Source organism: Pipistrellus kuhlii, unplaced genomic scaffold (genome assembly GCF_014108245.1).
Source record: "Pipistrellus kuhlii isolate mPipKuh1 unplaced genomic scaffold, mPipKuh1.p scaffold_m20_p_34, whole genome shotgun sequence".
Taxonomy (NCBI): domain Eukaryota; kingdom Metazoa; phylum Chordata; class Mammalia; order Chiroptera; family Vespertilionidae; genus Pipistrellus; species Pipistrellus kuhlii.
Genome location: NW_023425534.1, coordinates 2,120,584 through 2,143,064, shown reverse-complemented (window position 1 = coordinate 2,143,064; position 22,481 = coordinate 2,120,584). Strand labels below are relative to the sequence as shown.

General features: G+C 52.6%; 1 protein-coding gene across 1 annotated transcript in view; it reads left to right on the top strand.

The window, feature by feature from the left end:
• The window catches only part of DNAJC11 (DnaJ heat shock protein family (Hsp40) member C11), a 43,599-nt gene that overhangs the window by 12,601 nt on the left and 8,517 nt on the right, over positions 1-22,481 (top strand). Inside the window, exons 2-8 of the mRNA XM_036460921.2 lie at positions 6,771-6,900; positions 8,796-8,869; positions 10,004-10,105; positions 16,801-16,929; positions 17,636-17,758; positions 18,536-18,609; positions 21,068-21,257. Coding sequence (XP_036316814.1) covers positions 6,771-6,900; positions 8,796-8,869; positions 10,004-10,105; positions 16,801-16,929; positions 17,636-17,758; positions 18,536-18,609; positions 21,068-21,257 — 822 coding nt within the window. The remainder of the gene's footprint in view (positions 1-6,770; positions 6,901-8,795; positions 8,870-10,003; positions 10,106-16,800; positions 16,930-17,635; positions 17,759-18,535; positions 18,610-21,067; positions 21,258-22,481) is intronic.

The window sequence follows — 22,481 nt, the reverse complement described above, 5'->3', positions numbered from 1 at the left end:
AGGGAAACGGTGGGTGAAAGGCCACGGAGGATGGGAGGTTGGAATGACAGGTCTCACCGGCAGCGCTATGAGCTGGAAGACAGTGAGATCCTGAGCGGAAATGCTCCCAGGCCGATCCCACACTCAGCCAAATGCTTCCAAGCCTGCCCTGACCGGTGTGGCTCAGCGGATAGAGCATCAGCCTGTGGACTCAAGGTTCCTGGGTTTGATTACGGTCAAGGCAACCCCAGTGGGGGATGTGCAAGAGGCAGCTGATCAATGTTTCTCTCTCATCCATGTTTCTAACTCTATCCCTCTCCCTTCCTGTCTGTGAAAAATCAATAAAATGTACATATTTAAAAAAAACAACACAAAAAAACAAAACAAAATGCTTCCAGGCCGATCCCACACTCAGCCAGCTGTGGCGGTCCAGGCAGCATGCGAGGTAGCGGTGTACCAGCTGTGTCATCCCACCAGCGGTTGTGCAAGGCACTGCTGGGGTTCGAGCCACTAAGATACAGAAGATGCAGGAAGAGAAAGGCGTTTGATACGGAAAGGGGGGGCCCGGCCAGGAAAGATACCTGGGGAGACGGTGATGGGGGAGCCAAGGAAGGAGTCTGGCTGGGCCTGACTCCCTGCCCCGGCAGAGCTCTGGGGATTTCTCTGCAGAGAAGACACTTGTGTTTGTGTGTCAGAGGAAGCTAGTCCCTAAGGAGCGCACTGGGAGACGTGGAGAAGGCCTCACTGCCATCCTCCTGTTCCCGCTGCCTGCGCTCCGCTCTGGCCTTTATTACTGCCTTCCGTCCGGCCTCAGGGCTTTCCTGCCTGTTTCCCCGAAAATAAGACAGTGTCTTAGATTAAGTTTTGCTCCCAAAGATGCGCTAAGTCTTATTTTCAGGGGATGTCTTATTTTTCCATGAAGAAGAATACAGTGCCCATTTATTGTTACTAAATGAAAATAAAGGAAATTTATTTTGGTAGTTTATTTACGGTAGTATTGTAGTTGTCAAGACAAACTGTGAATCCTGCAGTATCAAGAATTTACTCATTTATTTAATGACAATCATGTCATCATCTTCTGGGACATCATCATAACAATCCAATTCCTGAATTTCCTGGTGAATTTCTTGTGACTCCATTTCTTTCAGAATCAGTGGACCAAATCTCTCATGTTTAGCCTAGGGGGTCCTTATTTTCGGGGGGATGCCTTATATTTCACTCTGAAGGAAACCAGTAAGTAGGTCTTATTTTCGGAGGATGTCTTATTTTTGGGGAACACGGTAGTTCCTTCCCTCGTGAAGCTGGATGGTTGATTTGCAATCCTCCTTGGTTTTTACTGCATTTATTGATATATTTCCCCTTAGCACTGCTTTCTCTGCATCCCATGCGTTTTAGTCTATTGTGTGTATTTTCACTTGTGTCTACGTATTTTCTCATTTTCCTGCTATTTCTTATTCGATCCATTGGTTGGTTGTTTTAAAATACTTTTTTAATTTATTTTTATTTATTTATTAAATTAGTATCTGTGTACATATACCATTGTCCTCCCCTCCTATACATGCACTCCCTCTCCAGAGTTTTGTGTCCATTGGTTGTACTTATATGCATGCATACAAGTCTTTTGGTTGATCTCTTATCTACCCCAGATCTCTCTACCCTCCCCGCTGTAATTTGACAGTCTGCTTGTTGCTTTACTGTCTATATCTATCTTTTGGTTCATCAGTTTATAATGTTCTTTATTATCCATAAATGAGTGAGGTGATGTGGTGTTTCTCTTTCATTGACTGGCTTGTTTCATTCAGCATGATGTTCTCCAATTCCATCCAGGTTGCTGCAAATGATGGAATTCCTTCTTTTTTATGGCAGCATAGTATTCCATTGTGTAGATGTACCATGGTTTTTGGATCCAATCATCTGCTGATGGGCACCTAGGCTTTTTAAATCTACAAAGTTGTGACTTTTCCAGTTGCCTTCCTGTTCTGGTTACTGACTTCATCCCAGTGCCCTCTGTATGATGTCTGTATGTTTAAGCCCATTGAGACTTCCTCTGTGGCTTGGCAGAAGGTCTACCCTGGAGAATGTCCCCTGTGTCGTGAGAACGTGCTATGTTGTTGGTTAGATCTGGCTGACTTATTGTGCTGTTCAAGTCCTCTGTTTCCTTATCTTCTCTCTGATCGTTGTCACCATCATTGAAAGTGGGATATTAAAGTCTCCAACAACTATTATTGTGAAACTATGTATTGATATTTCTCTTTCAAGTCTATCAATCTTTGCTTCATGTATTTTGATGGTCTGCCATTGGGTATGTAAATGTTTATAACTGTTACATCTTGTATTAAACCTTGTATTGACCTATGTCTTTTATGTTTTGTAACTTTTTTGATGTAATGTCTGTTTTGTCTGATACCGTGTTTCCCTGAAAATAAGACATCCTCCGAAAATAAGACCTACTTACAGGTTTCCTTCTGAGTGAAATATAAGGCATTCCCCCGGAAATAAGGGGCCCCCCCAGGCTAAACATGAGAGATTTGGTCCACTGATTCTGAAAGAAATGGAGTCACAAGAAATTCACCAGGAAATTCAGGAATTGGATTGTTATGATGATGTCCCAGAAGATGATGACATGATTGTCATTGAATAAATGAGTAAATTCTTGATACTGTAGGATTCACAGTTTGTCTGGTTTGTGTTGACAACTACTGTACTACCGTACCGTATACAGGTAATAAATTTCCTTTATTTTCATTTAACAATAAATGTGTACCGTATTCTTTATGGAAAAATAAGACATCCCCTGAAAATAAGACTTAGCGCATCTTTGGGAGCAAAAATTAATATAAGACACTGTCTTATTTTCGGGGAAGCAGGGTATTAATATAGCCACTCACGCTCTTCTTTTTGGTTACTGTTTGCAAGCAATGTCTTGTCTCATCCTTCTGCTTTTAACTCTGTGGTTTTGGATGTAAAGGGATCTCTGTAAACAGTATATAGTTGGTCATGTTTTGTTTTTCACTATATTTTTTTGTTTTCAGAGAGGGAGAGAGAGAGAGAGAGAAGCATCAAGAAGGGAGAGGATCGTTGATGAGCTGCCTCCTGCACCCCTCCTACTGGGGATTGAGGTGGTAACCCAGGTGTGGGAACCTGACCAAGAATCAAACTGTGACCTTCTGGTTCATCAGTTGAGGCTCAACCACTGAGCCACACCCACCAGATTGGTCACTTTTTGTGTGTGTGTTTTTTTAATATATTTTATTGATTTTTTACAGAGAGGCAGGGAGAGGGATAGAGAGCCAGAAACATCGATGAGAGAGAAACATCGACCAGCTGCCTCCTGCTCACCCCCCACAGGGGATGTGCCCACAACCAATGTACATGCCCTTAACCAGAATCGAACCCAGGACTCCTCAGTCCGCAGGCCAATGCTCTATCCACTGAGCCAAACCGATTTCGGCTGGTCACGTGTTTGTTTGTTTTTTAATCCATTCTGCCAGCGTCTGCCAATTGATTGAAGAATCTAACCTGTTGACATGTAAAGTAATTATAAATGAGATGGCCTTATTTATGCCACTGTGTGTTTTGTCTTCTTTGTACCTCTAGCCTTTGTCCCTCACTTCCCACATTACTGTCCTGGTCAGCTGATGTTTTACATGAAATGTTGTAATTCCCTTCTCATTTCCTTTTTTACATATTTCACAGCTGTTTTCTTGGTGGTTACATTTAACATACTCAAGGTCTCACCCTCTGATTTGAATTTATATGAGCTCTGCTCTGTCGTGTCTCTTGTCGGTGCTGGGATTTCCGTTGGATTGCATTGGATCTGTACATCGCCTGGGAAGACGTGACCTCTTATAATGTTAGTCTCCTTGTGGGAACCCCTTTCGCATCCTGCGTGGTTCAGGGTTCCGGTTCAGGGTGCTGGTTCTGGAGGAGGCCACACACAAATGAAAAGAGACTAGAAAAATATTTAATTTGGCAGTATTGGGGGCTACACTCTGCTCTGGCCTTGCTATCCCTTTTATTGAGGCTATGGGATACACCCATTACCCTTAGGTTTGGGATATACCCATAGCACTTAGGCATGTAATAAGCGGATTATCATATCCTAAGGATTTACATGATTACAAGATGGGGAAGTGGCCTCAGTTACCATTGTCTCAGTGAGATAGGGAGCGGGTGGCTCTGACCTTTCAGCGCTTCCAGGTTGATCAGCCTTTTACATCTTCCTGTCAGTGAGACTATGCTCGGTTTCCGCATCTCCTGTCTGTGAAGATGGCTTTTCTCTGCATTCTCTCCCGGCTTCTCTGATTTCTCAGGGGTGTGGTATGCAGTGAGCACGTTCTGCACTACTTGATAAATTTATCGGGAACTAGTTTGCTTTGTTGATGATACTCTAAATCAGGCGTCCTCAAACTTTTTAAAGTGGGGGCCAGATCACGGTCCCTCAGAGAGCTGGAGGGCCGGACTATATGAACTACTAATTCCTACTGTAACACCTCGGCTTCGCTCACTGCCCAAAAAACCTGGCGGGCCGAATCAGACTCCTCTGCGGGCCGCATGTGGCCCGAGGGCCGTAGTTTGAAGACGCCTGCGTCTAAATGGTATTGTCTTTCTAAATTTCAGTTTTCTGTGTGTGGAAATAAATTGGTGTTTGCTATTAACTCTGTATCCCGCAACCTTGCTAAAATCAGTAGCTTTTTTGTAGACTATGGTTTTCTGTATAGATGATGTCTGCAAATACAGTTCTGCTTCCCTTTCCAATCTGTATGTTTTATTTATTTCTTGTGCCTTACTGCGGGAATTTTGTTTTCATATTGTATAGCAAATATTTCAGCAATTTTAACAACCCCTCCCCACAAGCTCGATCATCAGATTACAGAGGGCCTTTTAACTGCGGATTTATGATTGTAGGTTGAATTTATATTTAGTTTTCATTGAAAATGATTGAGATGAAACTTTTCATACTTCAAACATGATGCATCTTGCCAAAACTGGTTTGGCTCAGTGGATAGAGCGTCGGCCTGGGGACTGAAAGGTCCCGGGTTGGATTCCGGTCAAGGGCATGTACCTTGGTTGTTGGGCACATCCCCAGTAGGAGGTGTGCAAGAGGCAGCTGATTGATGATTCTCTCTCATCGATGTTTCTTTTCTTTTTTTTCTTTTTTTAAATATGTTTTTATTGATTTTTTTACAGAGAGGAAGGGAGAGGGATAGAGAGACAGGAACATCGACCAGCTGCCTCCTGCACAACCCCCACCAGGGATGTACCCACAGCCAATGCACATGCCCTTGACCCGAATCGAACCCGGGACCCCTCAGTCCTCAGACCGATTCGCTATCCACTGAGCCAAACCGGTTTCGGCAACTCTCATTAATGTTTCTAATGCTCTATCCCTCTCTCTTCCTCTCTGCAAAAAAACGATAAAAATATTTTTTTAAATGATGCATCTTATAATTATTTACAGAATTTTAGAAGTATATAATTTAGGTATCATTTTTACTGATAGCACATGTTTTGAAATGATATAGTTATTTTTATGATAATGAAAGTTTTCATTTTCATTTAGGAAATATTGAACCAGTGACCTTAGCTATTCAGTTATGATGAAAGGCCTAATCTAACCTTTTATTGAATGTGATATTTATTAAACATGAAACTTCTCATTTCTAGAACTTAATCAATAGGACATTAAGCCATTTATTACTGCAATTAAAGAAAGCCTGCAGACTAGATATTCTATTTCCTTGTCACCCAGTTTAACTTTATCTTTAATTGAATTTATTGGGGTGACATTAGTTAATAAAATTATAGTATAGGATTCAGGTGTAAAATTCTATAATATATCGTCTCTGTGTTGTGTTGTGTTGTGTGTTCACACCCCCCCACCCACCCCCAAGTCTCCTTCCATCACTTAGCCCTCCTATCTAGTTTAGCTTTAACAATCAGGACATAGCACTGAAGGGTCCCGGGTTCAGTTCTCGTCAAGGGCATGGTCCTGGGCTGCAGGTTCATCCCCAGCCTCTGTCAGGGCTTGTGCGGGAGGCAGCTAGTCAGTATGTCTCTTTCTCGTCAATGTTTCTCTTTCCCTTCCCCCCTCCCCCCTTCCCTCAGTCTCTGGCTCCCCCTTCCCCTCCTTCCTGGGTGGGTAAAACACCTGTGCTCTCAGTATGGCCCGTTTCCCCCTCCGGTTGGCTGCTTAGGAGAACTGAGAGCTGCCTTGTTAGGGAGCCCTTGAGTCGGGGGGCTTTTGTTTAGTTACAGGAGAGAGGAATTTTACCTGCTTCACCTGGTGCCTTTCAGAGTTAGGGACTGAGGGGTTGACTTAGATGTGTGAGTTGGTTTTACACTTTTACTCGTTTGTCTTTGACCTTCACGGGTGAAATTCATTGCGGTTTTTGACAGAACACTGACGGAGTGTGTGGCATTTCTGGCTCGTGGCACGTAGTTTCCTTCCTTCCGACCAGATGCCCTGTGGGGCACCTTGGGTGCATTGTCCCGATAGCTGGGCAAAGAGTAAACGGCACCCACCACGTGTTTAGTTTCAGCCCAGACACCCAGTGCCGGGAGGAGACGAGCCCCATGCCTCCTCAGGCGGCGCTTCCAGCGGCAGCGGTGCTGTTAGTGTGTATAATCGATCACTTCGTTAGCGGGAGGAAGGCTTATGGGGAACAAAGCATCTCTCACTGCGTCCTGTGCCGCGGGCAGGCGGGTGGCGAGGGGCTGCAGGTGCCCGTTGGGGGCCGTGGGTGAGCTGGGTGGGAGTGCTGTGGTGCTCTAACCGGCCCCTCTCCTAGGCCGCCTCGGAAGAGCTGAAGGCTGCCTACCGCAGGCTGTGCATGCTGTACCACCCCGACAAGCACCGAGACCCCGAGCTCAAGTGCCAGGCGGAGCGGCTGTTCAACCTTGTGCACCAGGCGTATGAAGGTCAGTGCGGGAGCAGGCGGTCGATTTTAAGAGACTTGATTTGTAGCGGACAGCAGAGAGAGTCCTGGAGGTGTGGAGAAGGGGTGTTAGCCTGGGCTTCCTACTGACAGGCTCTTTGGAAGAGAAGGATTCTCTTTGGAAATCAATGTGTGTCAGGCCGGCAGGAGACGGGCGGGGGAGGCCGCCAGGTGGGAGGGAGGTGCAGGGAAACTCAATTTTCACACCGTCCGCTGGCTAGTCCTCCGAAAGGGAGCTCAGAGATGAAAGGCCGATCGTTAAGACAAGCTCTCTGCTGTCTTTTTGAGCGACGTACGTACGAGAGCATTTTTTCATCTGAAAGTGGATTTATTGAGTCCGTAGCATTCAGTTAAGGAGAGGTTCTAACAGAAGGAAAAAAACGCTATTAAGAAGGCTAACAGGCAATAGAACTAAGTAATACAGACTTTTAGACTTACACCTTATGGATTTCAGAAAGAACGTTTGTGACATGCTTGTTTATAAAATATTGAAGTCAATAGCTACAGTTTCTGTTTGCGATGATGAAATGGTGATGTTTGCACAACAAAGTGAATGTACTTCATGCCCCTGGCCTGTGCACTTAAAAATTATTAAAAGGATCAATTTTATGTTACGTATATTTTACCAAAATTTTAAAGATACAGATTTGTAAGATGTTAAATCACTTTTAGGATGTATATCAAGTAGAATAAGTTGTTTATTCCAGAGCCATTTGGTGATTTGCTCTTTAATTAGACTAAAAATTAGGTATGTTCCCTTACAAAATAAAGGCTTCTTATTATAGTTTTAACAAAAAGTTGGGTTTTAATGACTGAGCCCGGGGCCAGGGCTGGTGATACATGTGCATCGGCATCGTGTCTTTACCGGCTTCGCTCTAACCAGGCCGCTCTGTGGGGCCTGGCCTTAGGCCTGGGCCTTCTGTGGCAGCGGTCGCCAGCCGCTGGTGTCCGTGAGCTCCGAAAGGCTGGCGCCCGCTGTCCTGCAGGATGCTGTCCGCGTGGCTGCGCTCGTTTCCCTGTTGTCTGTCACCCACATAACCGGGCGTGGTCTGGCGGTTTGGGGAGAGTCAGGAAGGCCTCCCGGTGGGGGTGAAATGCTGCCACAGCCCTGCCCACACCCAGCCCGGAGGGGGCCACGCCGAACACTGGCCGGAGAGCCCTCGTTAGGTCCCGGAGTCACTCCAGGGCTGCGCCGTCTCCCAGAGCCAGCACTTCCTCTGCCCCCGGACTTGAACCTGGACAGGATCGTGTCCATCGTTTTTAAATGAGGCCTAAAACACATGGGCGCCTCCAGGGAGCAAAGATGCAGAGTCTCCACAGGAGCTGGCAGAGCAGAGCAGGAGCTGATGGCTGAGCTTCCCGGGCTCCCATCCGGGGGAAGCTCCTTCCAGGAGCTCTCGGCCTCCCTGGAGAGCCTCTCCCGGGCAGCGGCGGATGTGGCCAGCGTCAGTGGCACGTGTGGCGCACTAAATGGAGGAGAGGGGGAGGAAGGACAGAAGGACAAGTCAGACTTGTCCGGGGTCAGAGCCTTGCCCTGACCTTAGCCCGCCGCCTCAGAAAGGGCAGTCAGCTTTCAGGCTGCACACACAGGCCTAGCGGTTCCTTAAGCACAGCCGTCCTCGGGACGCAGGGGCACCTCTCAGTTCGCGGTGGCTCACTCGTGGCCGCCTTGAAACACGGCCTGGTTAGGAAGAAAAGAGAGAAAATAGGTAAGCAAACACAGTCAGGGCTGGATCTGAGGGCAATGAGGAGAAGGACACAAAGGGAAGGATAGCGTCTGTCTAGGAAAAGCGGGGGCGGTGGGAGCTGCCGGGGGGGTGCTGTCAGGACCGGAAGGCGAGTTCTGTGCTTTGTAACACGTCCGGCTTCTGTTCGCAGTGCTTAGCGACCCGCAGACCCGGGCCATCTATGACATCTATGGCAAGAGAGGACTGGAGATGGAAGGCTGGGAGGTAAGAGCCAGCCTGTCTGCGCCCCAGAAAGGCCTCTGACCCTGCAAACTGCCACCCCGCCCCACCCTGCGAGGGAGGACTCGGCAGCCATTCCCCAGGCACCTGTTCTGTGTCTCCCACTGACGCATGGAATGTGCTGGCTGCCTTTCCCCCCTCTCGTCCATCTGATGGCTCACTCCTGTCTGCTCTGCTCTCTCCGTGTATCTCACAGGTCGTACGCAGCATCTGGGCCCTTAGCACATGGTGCGCTTCCTCTCACCATGTGACCCTGAGGTCCCGGGCCTTCCCCTGCCCCTGACCTCAGCCAGACCGCCTCCTGTCAGGGAGCGCTGGTTTTCTCTCAGCCTCCTCAGCGTGTGCATCCCTGGGGGAGCGTGCTAACGTGGTCTGCTCTTCATTGCCTAAGCGCTGTTATACTAACGTTCCCTGATGTCACAGCCTGAGGTTCGCGTCATCCTGGAGGGGGAGCGTCCCATAGCTCATAAACACCCACCCCTGGGCGTGAGGTCCCTCCATCTGAGAAGCATGGGCACCTCTGGGGACGGCCGCACACGGGAGCGGCGGCAGTGCCACATGGACACTTCGCCTTCGTCTGGATGTTTTGTTTTGTTTTTGTTCTTATTTTTAATATATTTTATTGATTTTTTACAGAGAGAAAGAAAGAAGGATAGAGAGTTAGAAACATCGATGAGAGAGAAACATCGATCAGCTGCCTCCCGCACACCCCCTACTAGCAATGTGCCCGCAACCAAGGTACAGCCTTGACTGGAATCGAACCTGGGACCTTTCAGTCCACAGGCCGCTGAGCCAAACCGGTTTTGGCTCGTCTGGATGTTTAACATTGTTACCTGGAACTCATTAGGGAATTTAACTGAGACGTGAGGTGGTGTTTTCTTTATAAGATTCCTGCAGCCTCAGAGACAAGTTACTAAAAGGATGGACCGTGACCTTGGTCATTATGAGGGCGCAGAGCTGCGAGGCTGTGCAGGCGAACCTGGCCATCTCTGTAAAACACTCACCCCGTTTCGTTGACGTCGCTCGGAGCCCTGGCCAAGGGGTGCACAGCGGTTAGGGTGTGAGCTCCGCTGTGTCCTTGCCTCCCTAACGCTCTCCCCTCGGTCCGGTCCGCCCTAGGTTGTGGAGAGGAGGAGGACTCCGGCCGAGATCAGAGAAGAGTTTGAGCGGCTGCAGAGAGAGCGGGAGGAGAGGAGGCTGCAGCAGCGAACCAACCCCAAGGTGAGCGCCCCCCCCAGGCCAGCGTCGTCAGAGCAGCCTTCGGGGAGGGCAGGAGACTCCCGGCCGACGTCTGCTGGTCGTCTCGAGGCCGTGGCCGTGGGAATCGGGAGGTCAGAGTCGGGAACGGAGGCGGAAGCACCTGGCAGCAGGTTCCTGTGCCGGTCAGGATGGCAGAGCGGGCGACGCGGGGGGCTGGGCCGTCCCGGTGCATCGGACAGGCCGGTGCTCCTCACCCAGGAAGCGGGGCCGGCGCCCGTCCCAGGCCGCTCTTCGGTGACGAGGCGCCCTCTGATGGAGCAGGTCCTGGCGGATTTGTGTCTGTGGTCAGTGACTCCTGAATCGGGTTCCGTTTCAGGCCGGCACATGCAGGCTTTTCCGTAGGTTTGTGGGGAAGCAGCTTGTTCTGAGTGCGTGCCCCAGCCTGTGGCTAGTGGCTGGGTGCACGTGGCCCGGTGACCCTGTTCCTGGCTTCACCGGGGGACCCCGCAGCCGGGCTCCATCTGGGGGGGGGGCCTGGTGGGCAGCCTGGACATCTGAAGGAGGACAGGAGCCGCCTTACAGCTGGGGAGCAGGAGGATGGGAACTTTCTAGAAGGCGGAGGCCCCGGCGTCTAGACTGGAGGGTTAGAAACCTGTCTATTTGAATCCCGCCTTTCCGAGTGCAGAGCACATGCCAGCGCCTCCCTCCCACCCCCACCCTCATGCCAGCGCCCCTCCCCCTCCCTCCCCAGCTGTGGCCGCTGCAGCGCGCCGTTGGCTCTGGTCCCGTGGAGTCGCTGCTGCACCCGCTCAGGGCGGGGGAGGTCGGCAGGAGGCGGAGAACTCCGGGTGCCCTGAGCTATGGCTCCCGCCTCGGTCTCCCCGGTCTCCCCCTGGTGCTGGGCGGTCTGGGTGGAAGGTCAGCATGGGCAGATGGAGGGGAGGGAGGGAGCCTGGCGGGCTGTGGCTCTGGAGTCTGCTGTTCTGGCAGCGTTTGGAGCGGTTCAGGAGAGAGACCGTCCCCGTAGCCTGGCCTGGCCTGGCCTGTGATGAAACCGGCCATCTGGATGTGCACAGGGCGGCCGCTGGGAGCTGTGGAAACGGGCCTCCGGCCGGTTCTGCAGAATGAGGTGCATCAAACATTGCACACGCAGGCCGGCTGCCGGAGCCCCAGCACTTGTCCTGCCTGCGCTGCTTCCAGTACCCAGGATGGCTGCGGCCAGCAGTGCTGAGCGGGGCCAGACGCAGGCTCCAGTGCTGTGAGGAGGGTTTCAGCCTGGACCTTTGGCCCATTTCTGAGTGTTTTGCTTTTCAAGACGAGTGGAAAGGTTAAAACATTCTTATCCTCAGAAGAAAGGGGTGCTGTCTTGTAAGAAGACCGTGGGGAGGAGGACCCCTCCCGCCCCGGGAGGACCGCAGCTCGTGGGGGTGGGCACATGAGACAGCATTCGCGAGCTGCCATCTGAAACCAGATGCTGTTTCTCTCTGTTGTCATCAACAAGAGGCCGCTGGCAGGGGTTCTTGGTGGGATGTGTGTGCCAGGAACGGGGAAATCATAGGTCGGAAGTTCGGATCTGAAAGTGATGTGGGACCAGGCAGAGCATCTGACTGTGTGTGCTTTCCTCACTCACAAAGGAGGGTATGTCCTGGCTAGCACACCAGGCTGTTCAGTGGTTGAGAAAAGAGGAAGTAGATACTGAATGATTAGAGCGAGGCCAGCTACCAATAATGCAGAGGTGCTAGGCCGGGCGAGGCTAGGGGCTGGGTTTTGTTTTGGTGGTCCGTGCAGCACTGCCGGGGAAGCCCCTGGCAGCTGGTCAGGCGGCCCCTGGCCTGGGGTGTGGCTGTGGCTGTGGCTGGGGTCGTGGGTAGCACTCTGGGACTGGAACGAGGGGAACCCCCGCTCCAGCGTGGAGCGCACACACCTATGCGGGAGGCAGTGAGGCAGAGCTTCTGGATGGGGGTCAGATCTGCCTCCAGCCTTCCTCCATTTCTCCATGTGAAAGGGGGGAATAACTTCCTCTGTGTTTCCGGCTGGGGAGGAGTCCGGGGTCTCCTGGGCCGTCCTCACTGGTGGGGGCACCCGCCACCTCCCTCGGTCTCAGGTCTGTCTGTGGGCGCACTCCGTCCCTCCCTGCCTGTAGGAGACTCAGCATGCAGTGCTGCTCAGGGCCGTGCTCATCCGTCTTGGTTATTTCAGTTCCTTTCCGGCAGCCCCCACAGTCTGGCCTCCGGGGACAGCCGCCTCGGTGAGGTCTGTGAAGACAGACCTGAGGAGCCCTGCAGGGCGGGGGCTGCCTCCCGGTGAACTGCCCGGAGCCCGGTGACGCCGAGCTTGGGGAGGCCTCTGGGGAGCTTGATGTGTGTCTGAGGGGAGAGCTGCTTTCTGGGTTGACCCTGTCATGTACAGTTTCCTGGAGATTGTCAGGGTTTCCTGGACCCCATTATCCGCTCTGGTTTCAAAAGGCTGTCTTCTCAATGGTCTTGTAACAGCTTACAAACAGTTCGGTTCTAGCAGAGACAAAATTAAATCATGCATCAAGGAAGACAGAACCATAAAGACACTTTTAAGTCCCCAACTGTTTTCATAAAGACAGATGAGCACATCGCTCGGTTATTTGGAAAGGACTTGGTGAAGATTGGTTTTGGTTGCCATGGCTAACGGTTATCGCCATCGGAATGGCCCGCGGTTATGGCTGCCGCCCGCTCTGGGGAAGCTCCCGGTGTCATACCGGCCGGCCGCGGGGTCAGCTGGACTCCTCTGCTCGCTGTGTTCCATGCGGCCATTTGCTGCAGCAGCGCTGGGCTGCGACGGAAGAAGCTGGGAAGCTGTCACACAAATGGGCAGAGCGGGGCACGTGCTGGGACGTGGGTAGGCCTCTGCCCAGAGCCAGGGCGCTGGAAAAGGTGCCAAGAGCTGCCCGCCCTCCTGTGAGCGTGGGCACTGGTGCCAGGTGTCAGCTCCAGGTCTGCTGCTCAGGCAGAGGGACGTGGGGCCACGGGAGGGTAAGGCTGGGACCCCGGGGTTCTGAGAAGCCTGTGAGGTTTGCGTTTGGGCCTCCGTGACATTGGGGAACCGGGTTCTGCTGGATCTCAGAGTGAGTCTCAGCCGGTGTCACGTTCATCTGCAGTAACAAAGGGAGCGAGCGTCACGTGCCTGGAGCGGAATTGCCTCCCCGGGTGGCATTTCCATCAGGAAACTGCTACCATTGAGACTGCATTGACAGAGATTGTCACATTATCCTTATGGCCACGCAGCAGCACACAAACACGGAAACGGTTCGGAATGGAACGCTCCTGGCGGGAGAAGAACTGACTGACTCAGTGAGGCTGGCTCGACGGCATCTCCAGCCGCTCAGGCCTCGTCCTGGGGAAGGGCTCCTCCCAGCCTGGCAGCCCAGGGCATGGGGGGTGTTCCATGTGGGCCAGCTCCCCCTGGGCCTGTCCCCCAGGCCCCGTGAGTGTGTCGTCACCTCCACTGACTTCTCTTGGGCAAAAGCAAGCCCCGGCCAGTGCAGAGCAGGGAGAGGGCCCTGCCTACGGGCCCCAGGGGACCCCGCGGCCGCTGCGGCTCCAGGGTCACTGAGAGCCTTTCCCTTCCGTGACATGACCTGCCAGCTCCATAAAAGTGGCGTCTACATTTAAATGTGACGTTTCCGACATTTAATTGACTCTTCTCTGCACATCATAGCATTAATTGAGAAAATAGTGTCTGATTTCTCAATTTCCCCATTCAGAGCTTATAAATGTCTTGGCCCACGTACTTTCCGGGGCTTTCTCTTTGCCTCCGCTCGGAGTACTTTCTCTGACAGATCTCTTATAAATCATCTGTGGCTTCTGATGCCTTATCGAATTTAGATGCCACAAAGCTGGAGGCTTTTCAGTTTTGTTTCATTCCAAGACAGAATATAAGTGTAACTAATAAAAAATGACAGCCCCTCCGAAAGTTAAACTCTTCCCTGAGGCGTTGGGATTCACAGCGCACAGCTGCGGGAGCTCTGGCCGCTGGTCTGTTTGGGTTTTCCCTCAAGAGATGAACTTCAGGGTGTTCTTAGCGATGGGCCTTATGTTCAGTGATTGCAGTTTCTTTTCTTTTTAAAATATATTTTTATTGATTTCAAAGAGAAAGGGAGAGAGGAGAGATAGAAACATCAATGATGAGAATTGGATGGAGCCCACGACTTCAGCATGTGTCCTTGACTGGAATCAAACCTGGGCCCTTCAGCCCACAGGCCGGCGCTCTGTCCACTGAGCGAACCAGCTAGGGCAGTGGTTGCAGTTCCTTACGTGTTTTTAAGCCGCGGGCTTGTGGTTGGTTTGAAAGGGGCCTCTGCGCGGCCTCAGACATGCGCACTGCAGCCGGTAGCGCCAGCCTGAGGTGGGTCCAGAAGCAGCCTCACCGAGGCTGGCCTGAATACACAGACACGCTCGTGCCCTTTGGCACTGGCAGCTGTTTTCCGGCGGTGGCCTCCAGCCGGTTCTGGCACAGGCGGGCACTATCACCTGTGGCTAATCCCCAGTGTCCTGCCCCGTGTGGGTTTCTTGCTTTGGTAAAGTCATTTTACCATGATGGTGTACCTCCCAAAGCTGGTATTTGAGTCCGACCACAAAAACAGGTCTATAGCTGAAACCGGTTTGGCTCTGTGGATAGAGCATCAGCCTGCGGACTGAAAGGTCCCGGGTTCAATTCCGGTCAAGGGCATGCACCTTCGTGGCGAGCACATCCCCCTTGATTTTCAGAGACCAAACTGGGGGTGGGGGGGGGGGGTGTGTGTGCAAGAGGCAGCTGATCGATGATTCTCTCTCATTGATGTTTCTAACTCTCTATCCTTCTCTCTTCCTCTCTAAAAAAAAAAATCAATAAAAATATATTTAAAAAAAACAAACAGGTCTACATTCAGTGACCAAGTTTATAGGAGCAGGTCACCTCGGTAGGTCCAGTGATCACAAAGGTTGGTAACTCGGCTGGTTTTCTATTTGAAGCATCTAATGGAACTCAGGCAGCACGTACGGCCGGCCCTGGGGTCTCTGCTAGAACCACACAGAAAGAGCAGCGGCACCCTAGCCAGTTTGGCTCAGTGGGTAGAACATCAGCCTATGGACCGATGGGCCCCAGGTTTGATTCTGGTCAAGGGCACATGCCTGGGTTGCAGGCTCGGTCCAACATGCAGGAGGCAGCCAATCAATGATTTCCTCTCATCATTGATGTTTCTCTCCCTCTCCCTTCCTCTCTGAAATCAATAAAAATACATATTTTTTTAAAGAATGGTGGCTTCATCTTTCATTCCTGCGTCAGACTTTAAGGGGGAAGTGAGTACAGGTCACGGAGGAACGACCACGGGCTTGCCCTCAGGTCGCTGCCCAGTTCGAGGGAGCACTCCGTGTTCTCACAGAGCAGCTGGCGGGGAGGAGGGCTGCCGGAGCGAACCCACGGGTCCGTGTGTGCCGCTAGCACTGGTGGTCAGCGCTGGGAACAGTCAGCTTACCCAATTTCAGGAACTTCCCGGGAAGATGGAAATTTAGTGCTTTTTTTAAATTCTCACCTGAGGACATGCTTATTAATTTTTAGAGAGAGACAGGAAAACATCAATCAGTTGCCTTCCCATATACACGGAGATCAAACCCGAAACCTAGGTCTGTGCCCTGACTGGGGATTCAGCCTGCACCCTTTTTTGGTGTACAGGCTGCTGCTCCAACCAGCTGCGCCACGCCGGCAAGGCAGTGTTTTTTTTTTAAACCTACAGTATGGCCCCAGCTGGTGTGGCTCAGTGGGTAGAGTATTGGCCCGAGGACTGAAGGGCCTTGGGTTTGGTTCCAGTCAAGGGCCCGTACCTCAGTTGCAGGCTCCATTCCTGGCCCTGGTCGGATGGCTCATTTGGTGTTTCTGCCACCCATGTTTCTCACCTTTCTTTCCCTTCCTCTCTCTCTCTAAAACACACACACACACCATCGTGTGAGGATAATAATAAAAAGATAGGCCCATTTGAAAAGTCTTATGACAAAAAAATATTTTCTGAGTAAGCATTTTTTTATCAGTCAGCAAAATTTTAACTTAGTACTTTTTGAGAATATGGTGGTGTGTTTCTCAAAACTTAATTCTCAAATTAATGTTCCCCGGCGGAACAGTTTTTCATTTGTTCAAATTTTATTTTGTTTGCACTTCTTTACCTCGGAAGGCATTTTTATGTTTTTAAGTAGTTTTGTGATGTGAGAATATTTACAAGAAAACCTTTGGTCCGTGTAGCTAGTTTCTGGTTGTTTTATTAAATCTGGAGATGATCTCTTTAGAGCCATGAAGTGGGTCCTGTTTGGTCTCTGAAAATCAAATTGTGGAGATTTTTTTATTGATTGACTGATTTCAGATAGAGAGAAACATGGATTTTTTTTGCTCCACTTACGTATGCATTTATTGGTTGATTCTTTTTTTTCTTTATTGATTAAGGTATTACCGTACATATGTGTCCTCATCCCCCATCGCCCCCCACCCCCATCCTTGGTTGATTCGTGTATGTGTGTGTCCTGACCGGGGATCGAACCCGCAGCCACATGGTGTAGATCTTATTTCTTTCCCTGACACTTGTCTTTGGCTGCCCTGAGCCTGACGTCCCTGCTCCGTGCTCTTGTGGGCCTGCCCGCGGGACCAGCCACTGCTGAAGGTAGTGCATTGTCTCCTTCCCCGACGCCTGCCCTGTGCTGACGGCTCGCTTCTCTGCCCAGGGGACCATCAGCGTCGGCATCGATGCCACCGACCTCTTCGATCGCTACGAGGAGGAGTACGAGGACGTGTCCAGCGGTGGCTTTCCGCAGATTGAGATCAACAAGATGCACATATCCCAGTCCATCGAGGTACGGACGCCCCGAGCGCAGGGTCTGGGTAACGGGGGAGTCTTCCGGGTTTCCTCCTCTTTATGTCTGAAAGGATGCAGTGAGCCCCTGAGAGAGCTGAAGTGCAGCCTGTTTGTGATGCAGCCGCCGGGCCGGGCAGGGGCTTAGCTTCCTGAGGCTCAGTCAGGGCGTCAGTCGGGAAGTGCAAATGGCCTGGGAGCCAAGGTTGTGGTTCCAGGAGAGAGAGCAGACCTCGTGGGCAGGCAAGGACCAGTCCACACTCTCCTGGCTGAGAACACTATTCAACTGAGCCCGGATGTGGCAGTGCCAGGCCATTCTCCTGAGGGTACAGTGGTCTCTGCCTCTCACCTCACTTGTTCTCAAGCCCATCAGCCCAGAGCCTGCAGTCCTGGCTCAGTCAGTGGGCCCACCACGGGAAGGCACAGAGCAGGCTGGCGCTGTGGGCACACTGAAGGCCAGCACTCAGTTTGCTGTTTCCCTGGCGTTTTGACATTTGCCCATTCAAGCTTTTACAGACCGTGCCCTTGGTGGCCACATGCAGTTCAGATGGCCAGGAGGGAGAAGTGAAGCCATTGAGGTGCTTCTGCCTCCCAGCGCCCCTGACGGTGGAGTCATCTGCACTTGGCGTGTCAGCTAGTCCCTGGGCTGTTGCCCGGCACTTCCTGTCCCTGGGACTCACCTATTACCTGCACCTGCCATTCCCCAGGCGCCCCTGACAGCGACCGACACAGCCATCCTCTCCGGAAGCCTCTCCACCCAGAACGGGAACGGAGGCGGATCCATCAACTTCGCGCTCAGGCGGGTCACCTCCGCGAAGGGCTGGGGAGAGGTGAGCACGGCAGGGCGGCCTGTGGACTTTCACCCTGAGAGCGGCCCGCGGTGGCCTGGGCTGGCCTCTCACCGCACAGGGCACCAGGTGTCAGACCTCAGGGAACTCCCCAGGAGAAACACGTCTCCTGTCTGAGGGAACCCCAGCGCCGAACAGCTCAGGCCGCACAGAGCTTTCCCAGACGCCGCTTCCAGAAAGCGAGCCTCTGGAGCTCGGGCTTTTCCCCTTTAAGCGAAACCTGGAGGCTGGTTTGTTGTCCTCTCAGCCAGCAGGCAGTGCCTCTGTCCCGGTGCCCGGTCCGCTGGTTGGCAGTCATTTAACAGCAAATTAAACAGCATCGAATTAACATTGAAGAGTTGCCTTGAAAGTCACCCAGACTAATACATGAGCAGCAGGGCTGGCGGCTTCCAGCTGTGTCAGACCGCTCATGGTTTAACGGCAGGCCTCGGAGAGCCATCGCAGTCCCCCGAGACCTGCGGGCGGCGAGGCTGAGCGGAGTGGCAGTGCAGGTGGCCCTGCGAGGGCCAGAGCCCACCTGACCGCACAGCAGGCGCCAGGCTCCCTGAGCTGGGGGGAGGGGGGTGCTGGAGGGAGGGACTCCTTTCGGAAGCACGCCTCAGTGAGGTCAGGATGGGCAGTGAGTCTGCAGCCCCTTTCTCGGGAGCCCCGCCCAGGCCGGGACCTGGCATCGGGAGGGATCACAGCGGGGCCGGCCTGGGGCCTGGGTTGCTGCCGGAGGAACCCCCGCTAACGCTTCTCTCTCTCCTTCCTGAACAGTTAGAGTTCGGAGCGGGGGATCTGCAGGGCCCTCTCTTTGGTGTAAAGCTGTTCCGTAACCTCACGCCAAGATGGTAAATATACAGAGATCAACCCTCTCTGAGGCCTTTGTGGCTTGGAGAACAGGCTGTGTGTCTCTTTGTCAAGGTCATCCGGATTGGCCGGCTGCCCTGCGGGCACTGGGCAGGCGCTGAGAGGGTGAGGAGGCTGTGAGGAGGCTGTGAGAGGGTGCACAGAGCCCCGAGGGCCCGCTCTGCCCTGTGGTCCGCAGTCCTCTGTGGGGCTGTGAGGACCCGAGACTGGGGGAGGCGCCTTCGTGGGGACATTGGTTAGCGTCTGGCACTTTCATGAGCTCGGGCACCATCTCTCTGTCCCCGAGAATGAGGGTAAGCTCCGAAAGGGGCCTCTGAGCAGTGGAGCTCGGGAGACCCCGGCTGTGGAGCGAAGGTGCCAGAGCTTTGAGGCCTGGGGCCCTTGTGTCACACTCCTAAACTCTCCCTGTTCCTCTGGACCAGCATGGGGTACTGTTCCTACTCGGGTGCTGTGAGCTCAGATGAGGATGGAGGGGAAGATAACTAGTGTTTTCCTGGGCAGTGACACGTAGTCCCAGGAGGCCTGGTGGGAGCCTGCTCCAATGGGGGGGGGGGTGTTGGCCACACTGCAGGGAAGGCCGGCCCTGCCCTGTGGTCCGTAGTAAAAGCAGCTCCGAGGGTCCATCCGACACACAGGACACTGAGCGGAGGGGGGGGGGGATAGAGGGCGCCCCCTGGGCAGAGGACGTGGGGAGGGGCTCCAGGCTCCGGTAGCCTGTCGGTAGAGTCCAGCTTCCCCACCTCTGCCCTAGGACTGGGACCAGGGTCTGGGGAGGGACAGGATTCATACTTTTAACCAGAGCATCCGGTGGGCGTGGCCCTGGCCTTGTCTGCCTGGGGGTGTCGCCTCTGCCTAGCCCCTAATCTGAGCAAGCAGATCAGGGCACTCTGAAGGTGGGACACGTGAGGAGACACGAAGACAAACCATGGGCCATGTCGTCCAGTTGAGCCTCGAAGTGTGCGCAGAGTGGTTCCCGGGCCTAGGGCCGGCTCGCCCTCAGCTTTGCTGGTGTGCAGGTTCCATCAGAGCCCCGGGCAGCAGGCCTGCATGGAGGGCATAACAAGGACACTGGTCCTCAGTGTGCCGTGTCAGTTCTGAGCGCCCTGTGAGTCCAGATCAGTGACGAGAGGTTTATTGTGTGGAGTCGGCCCTAGGAAGGCAGCACTGTCTGCAGAAGGTTCTCGGTCTCCGTGAGGGATAGTCCCCCCCGCTCCCCCAAGGCCTGTCTCTCTCTAGGACATGCTGGGTGAAAATCAAGACACTTCCTATACTTTGGTTCTTTTAACTGTCACTGTCACTCTCTTGAAGTCCAGGGGTGACTTCTCTCTCTCTCCCTGCTTACTCCCATTGTGACTAAAGCAGAAGTCGTAGCCTTTGGGTATGACATGAGGGTGAGCTAAATGCAAGGGGAGGTGAGGAGGTGAGGTTGGGCCTGAGGAGGGCAGGCTCATTCACTTGTCTGTGGAAGCCATCTGAAGTCTGAAAGGAGCGATGTGATCAGAGTTACCAACTTTGTCATTTTAATGGGAAAAGGGATGCCTCCGAGCTTGGGAAGAAGAGAGAAACCAAATTTAGGCAATCTAGTGCCTGGGCTGCGGGGCACCCTATCTGCTCACCTCTGAACACCTTGAGTCAAAGGGTGTGAATTCCTTTGCTTCCGAAGTGAAGTACCCCTTCTCACCAGAAGGTGGCGCTGGCTCCCTGGAAACTACAGTAGCTGCAGAGGCCTTTCTGGAATGGCCCGCCTTGCGGGTGCTGGGCTGTGCGGTGCTGGCGTGAGGTCGCAGCCGCACACACTTTACTTGTAGCTAATGAGATGCCAGGAGTGGACTCCGCTTGTGTCGGCCAGCCTGTGGGAAGGCTGGTTTCCTTACCCGTCATGTGGCTTAACAGCCACAGGGCCTATTGGGGTCACTGAGGGAGGGCTGCGGCACCACTCCCCACTAGCTTCAGTCTGTGGGTGGCCGTCCATCCCGTGGGCACGCTTGTTGTGCCTGGGCCCCCGGACATTCGGGCTGAATTGGTCTGGGTGGACTCTGGGCAGTGGTTCTCAAACTGCTGCCGTTAGTTACCTGCAGCTTTTAATGCTCCAACCGGAGCCCCGGCAGGAGCCCACCGCGGCATCTAGACTCAAGGTGAGGCTAGAGTGCGGCTCCCCGGGCAGTTCTGACTTGCCGTGGCCTGGTGGCCTGGCTGGGAGCAGGCGGCTGAAGTGGGGGTGAGTGGGTGGGGGTGCAGATCAGCAGGTGACAGCGGGAAGATTTCCACTGAGTCGCCCTCTGACTCCCTCTCATGATAGAGGCTCGGTCTCCTGCTCTCCGTGCTGGGGAGCCAGGGTAATGGGGGTGCTGTGAGCAGGGTCTTCGCAGAGAGGAAGGGGCTGGGAGCAGCTGAGAGCCGGCGTCATCCGGGACCTTTCTGTCTGCCCCCTCTCCCCAGCTTTGTGACGACCAACTGTGCGCTGCAGTTTTCGTCCCGGGGCATCCGGCCCGGCCTCACCACAGTCCTGGCGCGGAACCTGGACAAGAACACCGTGGGATACCTGCAGTGGCGGTGGGGCATCCAGTCCGCCATGAACACGAGCATCGTCCGGGACACCAAAACCAGCCACTTCACCGTGGCCCTGCAGGTGAGGCCACGTCCTCCGCTCCCTCAGCGTGCCCCTGGCAGTCTGCCCCATCGGGCGGTGCCCAGAGGGACCTCAGGGGGCGTGTCCCGGTCACTCCCTCTCGGGGGGCTGGCATGCCATGTTCTCAGGCTCCCAGGGTGGCTTAGCATGTGCAGTGTCCTAAATCAGAGGCGCCCACAGAACCGGGGAGAGGCAGCCCAGGTTGGCGGGTGACCCAGAGCAGAGTTTTGCACTCAGATGCCACTTGGGCTGGGCAGGGGAGTGAGACAGGCCACCCCTCAGGGACAGCTCGGTGTTACCAGGTGTACCAGTTACTAATGCGGATTTTGTAATCAAAGAAAACACGGTAATTTCAAGAGAAACATCAAAAGTGCTTTATTCAAAGTAATGTCCATCTCTAGCTACACATTTCCCCATCTTTCAGGGATTTTGTGGGTACCGTCCCAATAGAACTTTTCTTGTTTTGAGGCAAACCATTCAGAGACCCAATTTTCCACTTCTTCGTATGCTTTGAAATGCTGCTAAGACAGTGCGTGTGCCATTGATCGGAACAAGTGGTCATCTGAAGGAGCAAGGTCTGGTGAACACGGCGGGTGGATTAATACTTCCCAGCAAGATCTTTTAACGAGTCTTAACTGGTTTTGAAGTGTGTGATGGTGTGTTATCATGAAGCAAAATTACTTTGCTGTGTCTCCTGGCACATTTTGGTCGTTTTACGATCAAAGCATGGCTCAAATTGATTATTTGTTGTCATTAGCGATCAGTATTAATGGTTTCACCTGGTTTTAGAAGCTCACAATACACCACACCTTCCTGATCCCACCAAACGCAGAGCATTGTCTTCTTTCCGAAGTGATCTGGCCTAGCAGTTGATGTTGATGGTTGACCTGGATCAACCCATGATTTTGTGCGTTTGGGATTCTCAAAATAAACCCACTTTTCATCGCCAGTCACAATTCCATGCAAAAAAAACTTTCTTTCGTACTGTTGAAGCAACATTTTACTGATGACTTTTCGGTTTTCTATTTGTCTTTCTTTCAGTTGATGTGGCACCCATTTTCCTTCCTTTAAAATCTTTCCCGTTGCTTGTAAATGATTGGAATTGTTTGCTGAGCAACGTTTAATCTTCAAGTTGTTTTTGAGTTTGACACGCATCTTCATCCAATTATGCTTGTAATTTTTGGTCTTCAAACTTTTTCGGTTGACCTTTTTCGGTTCTTTGTC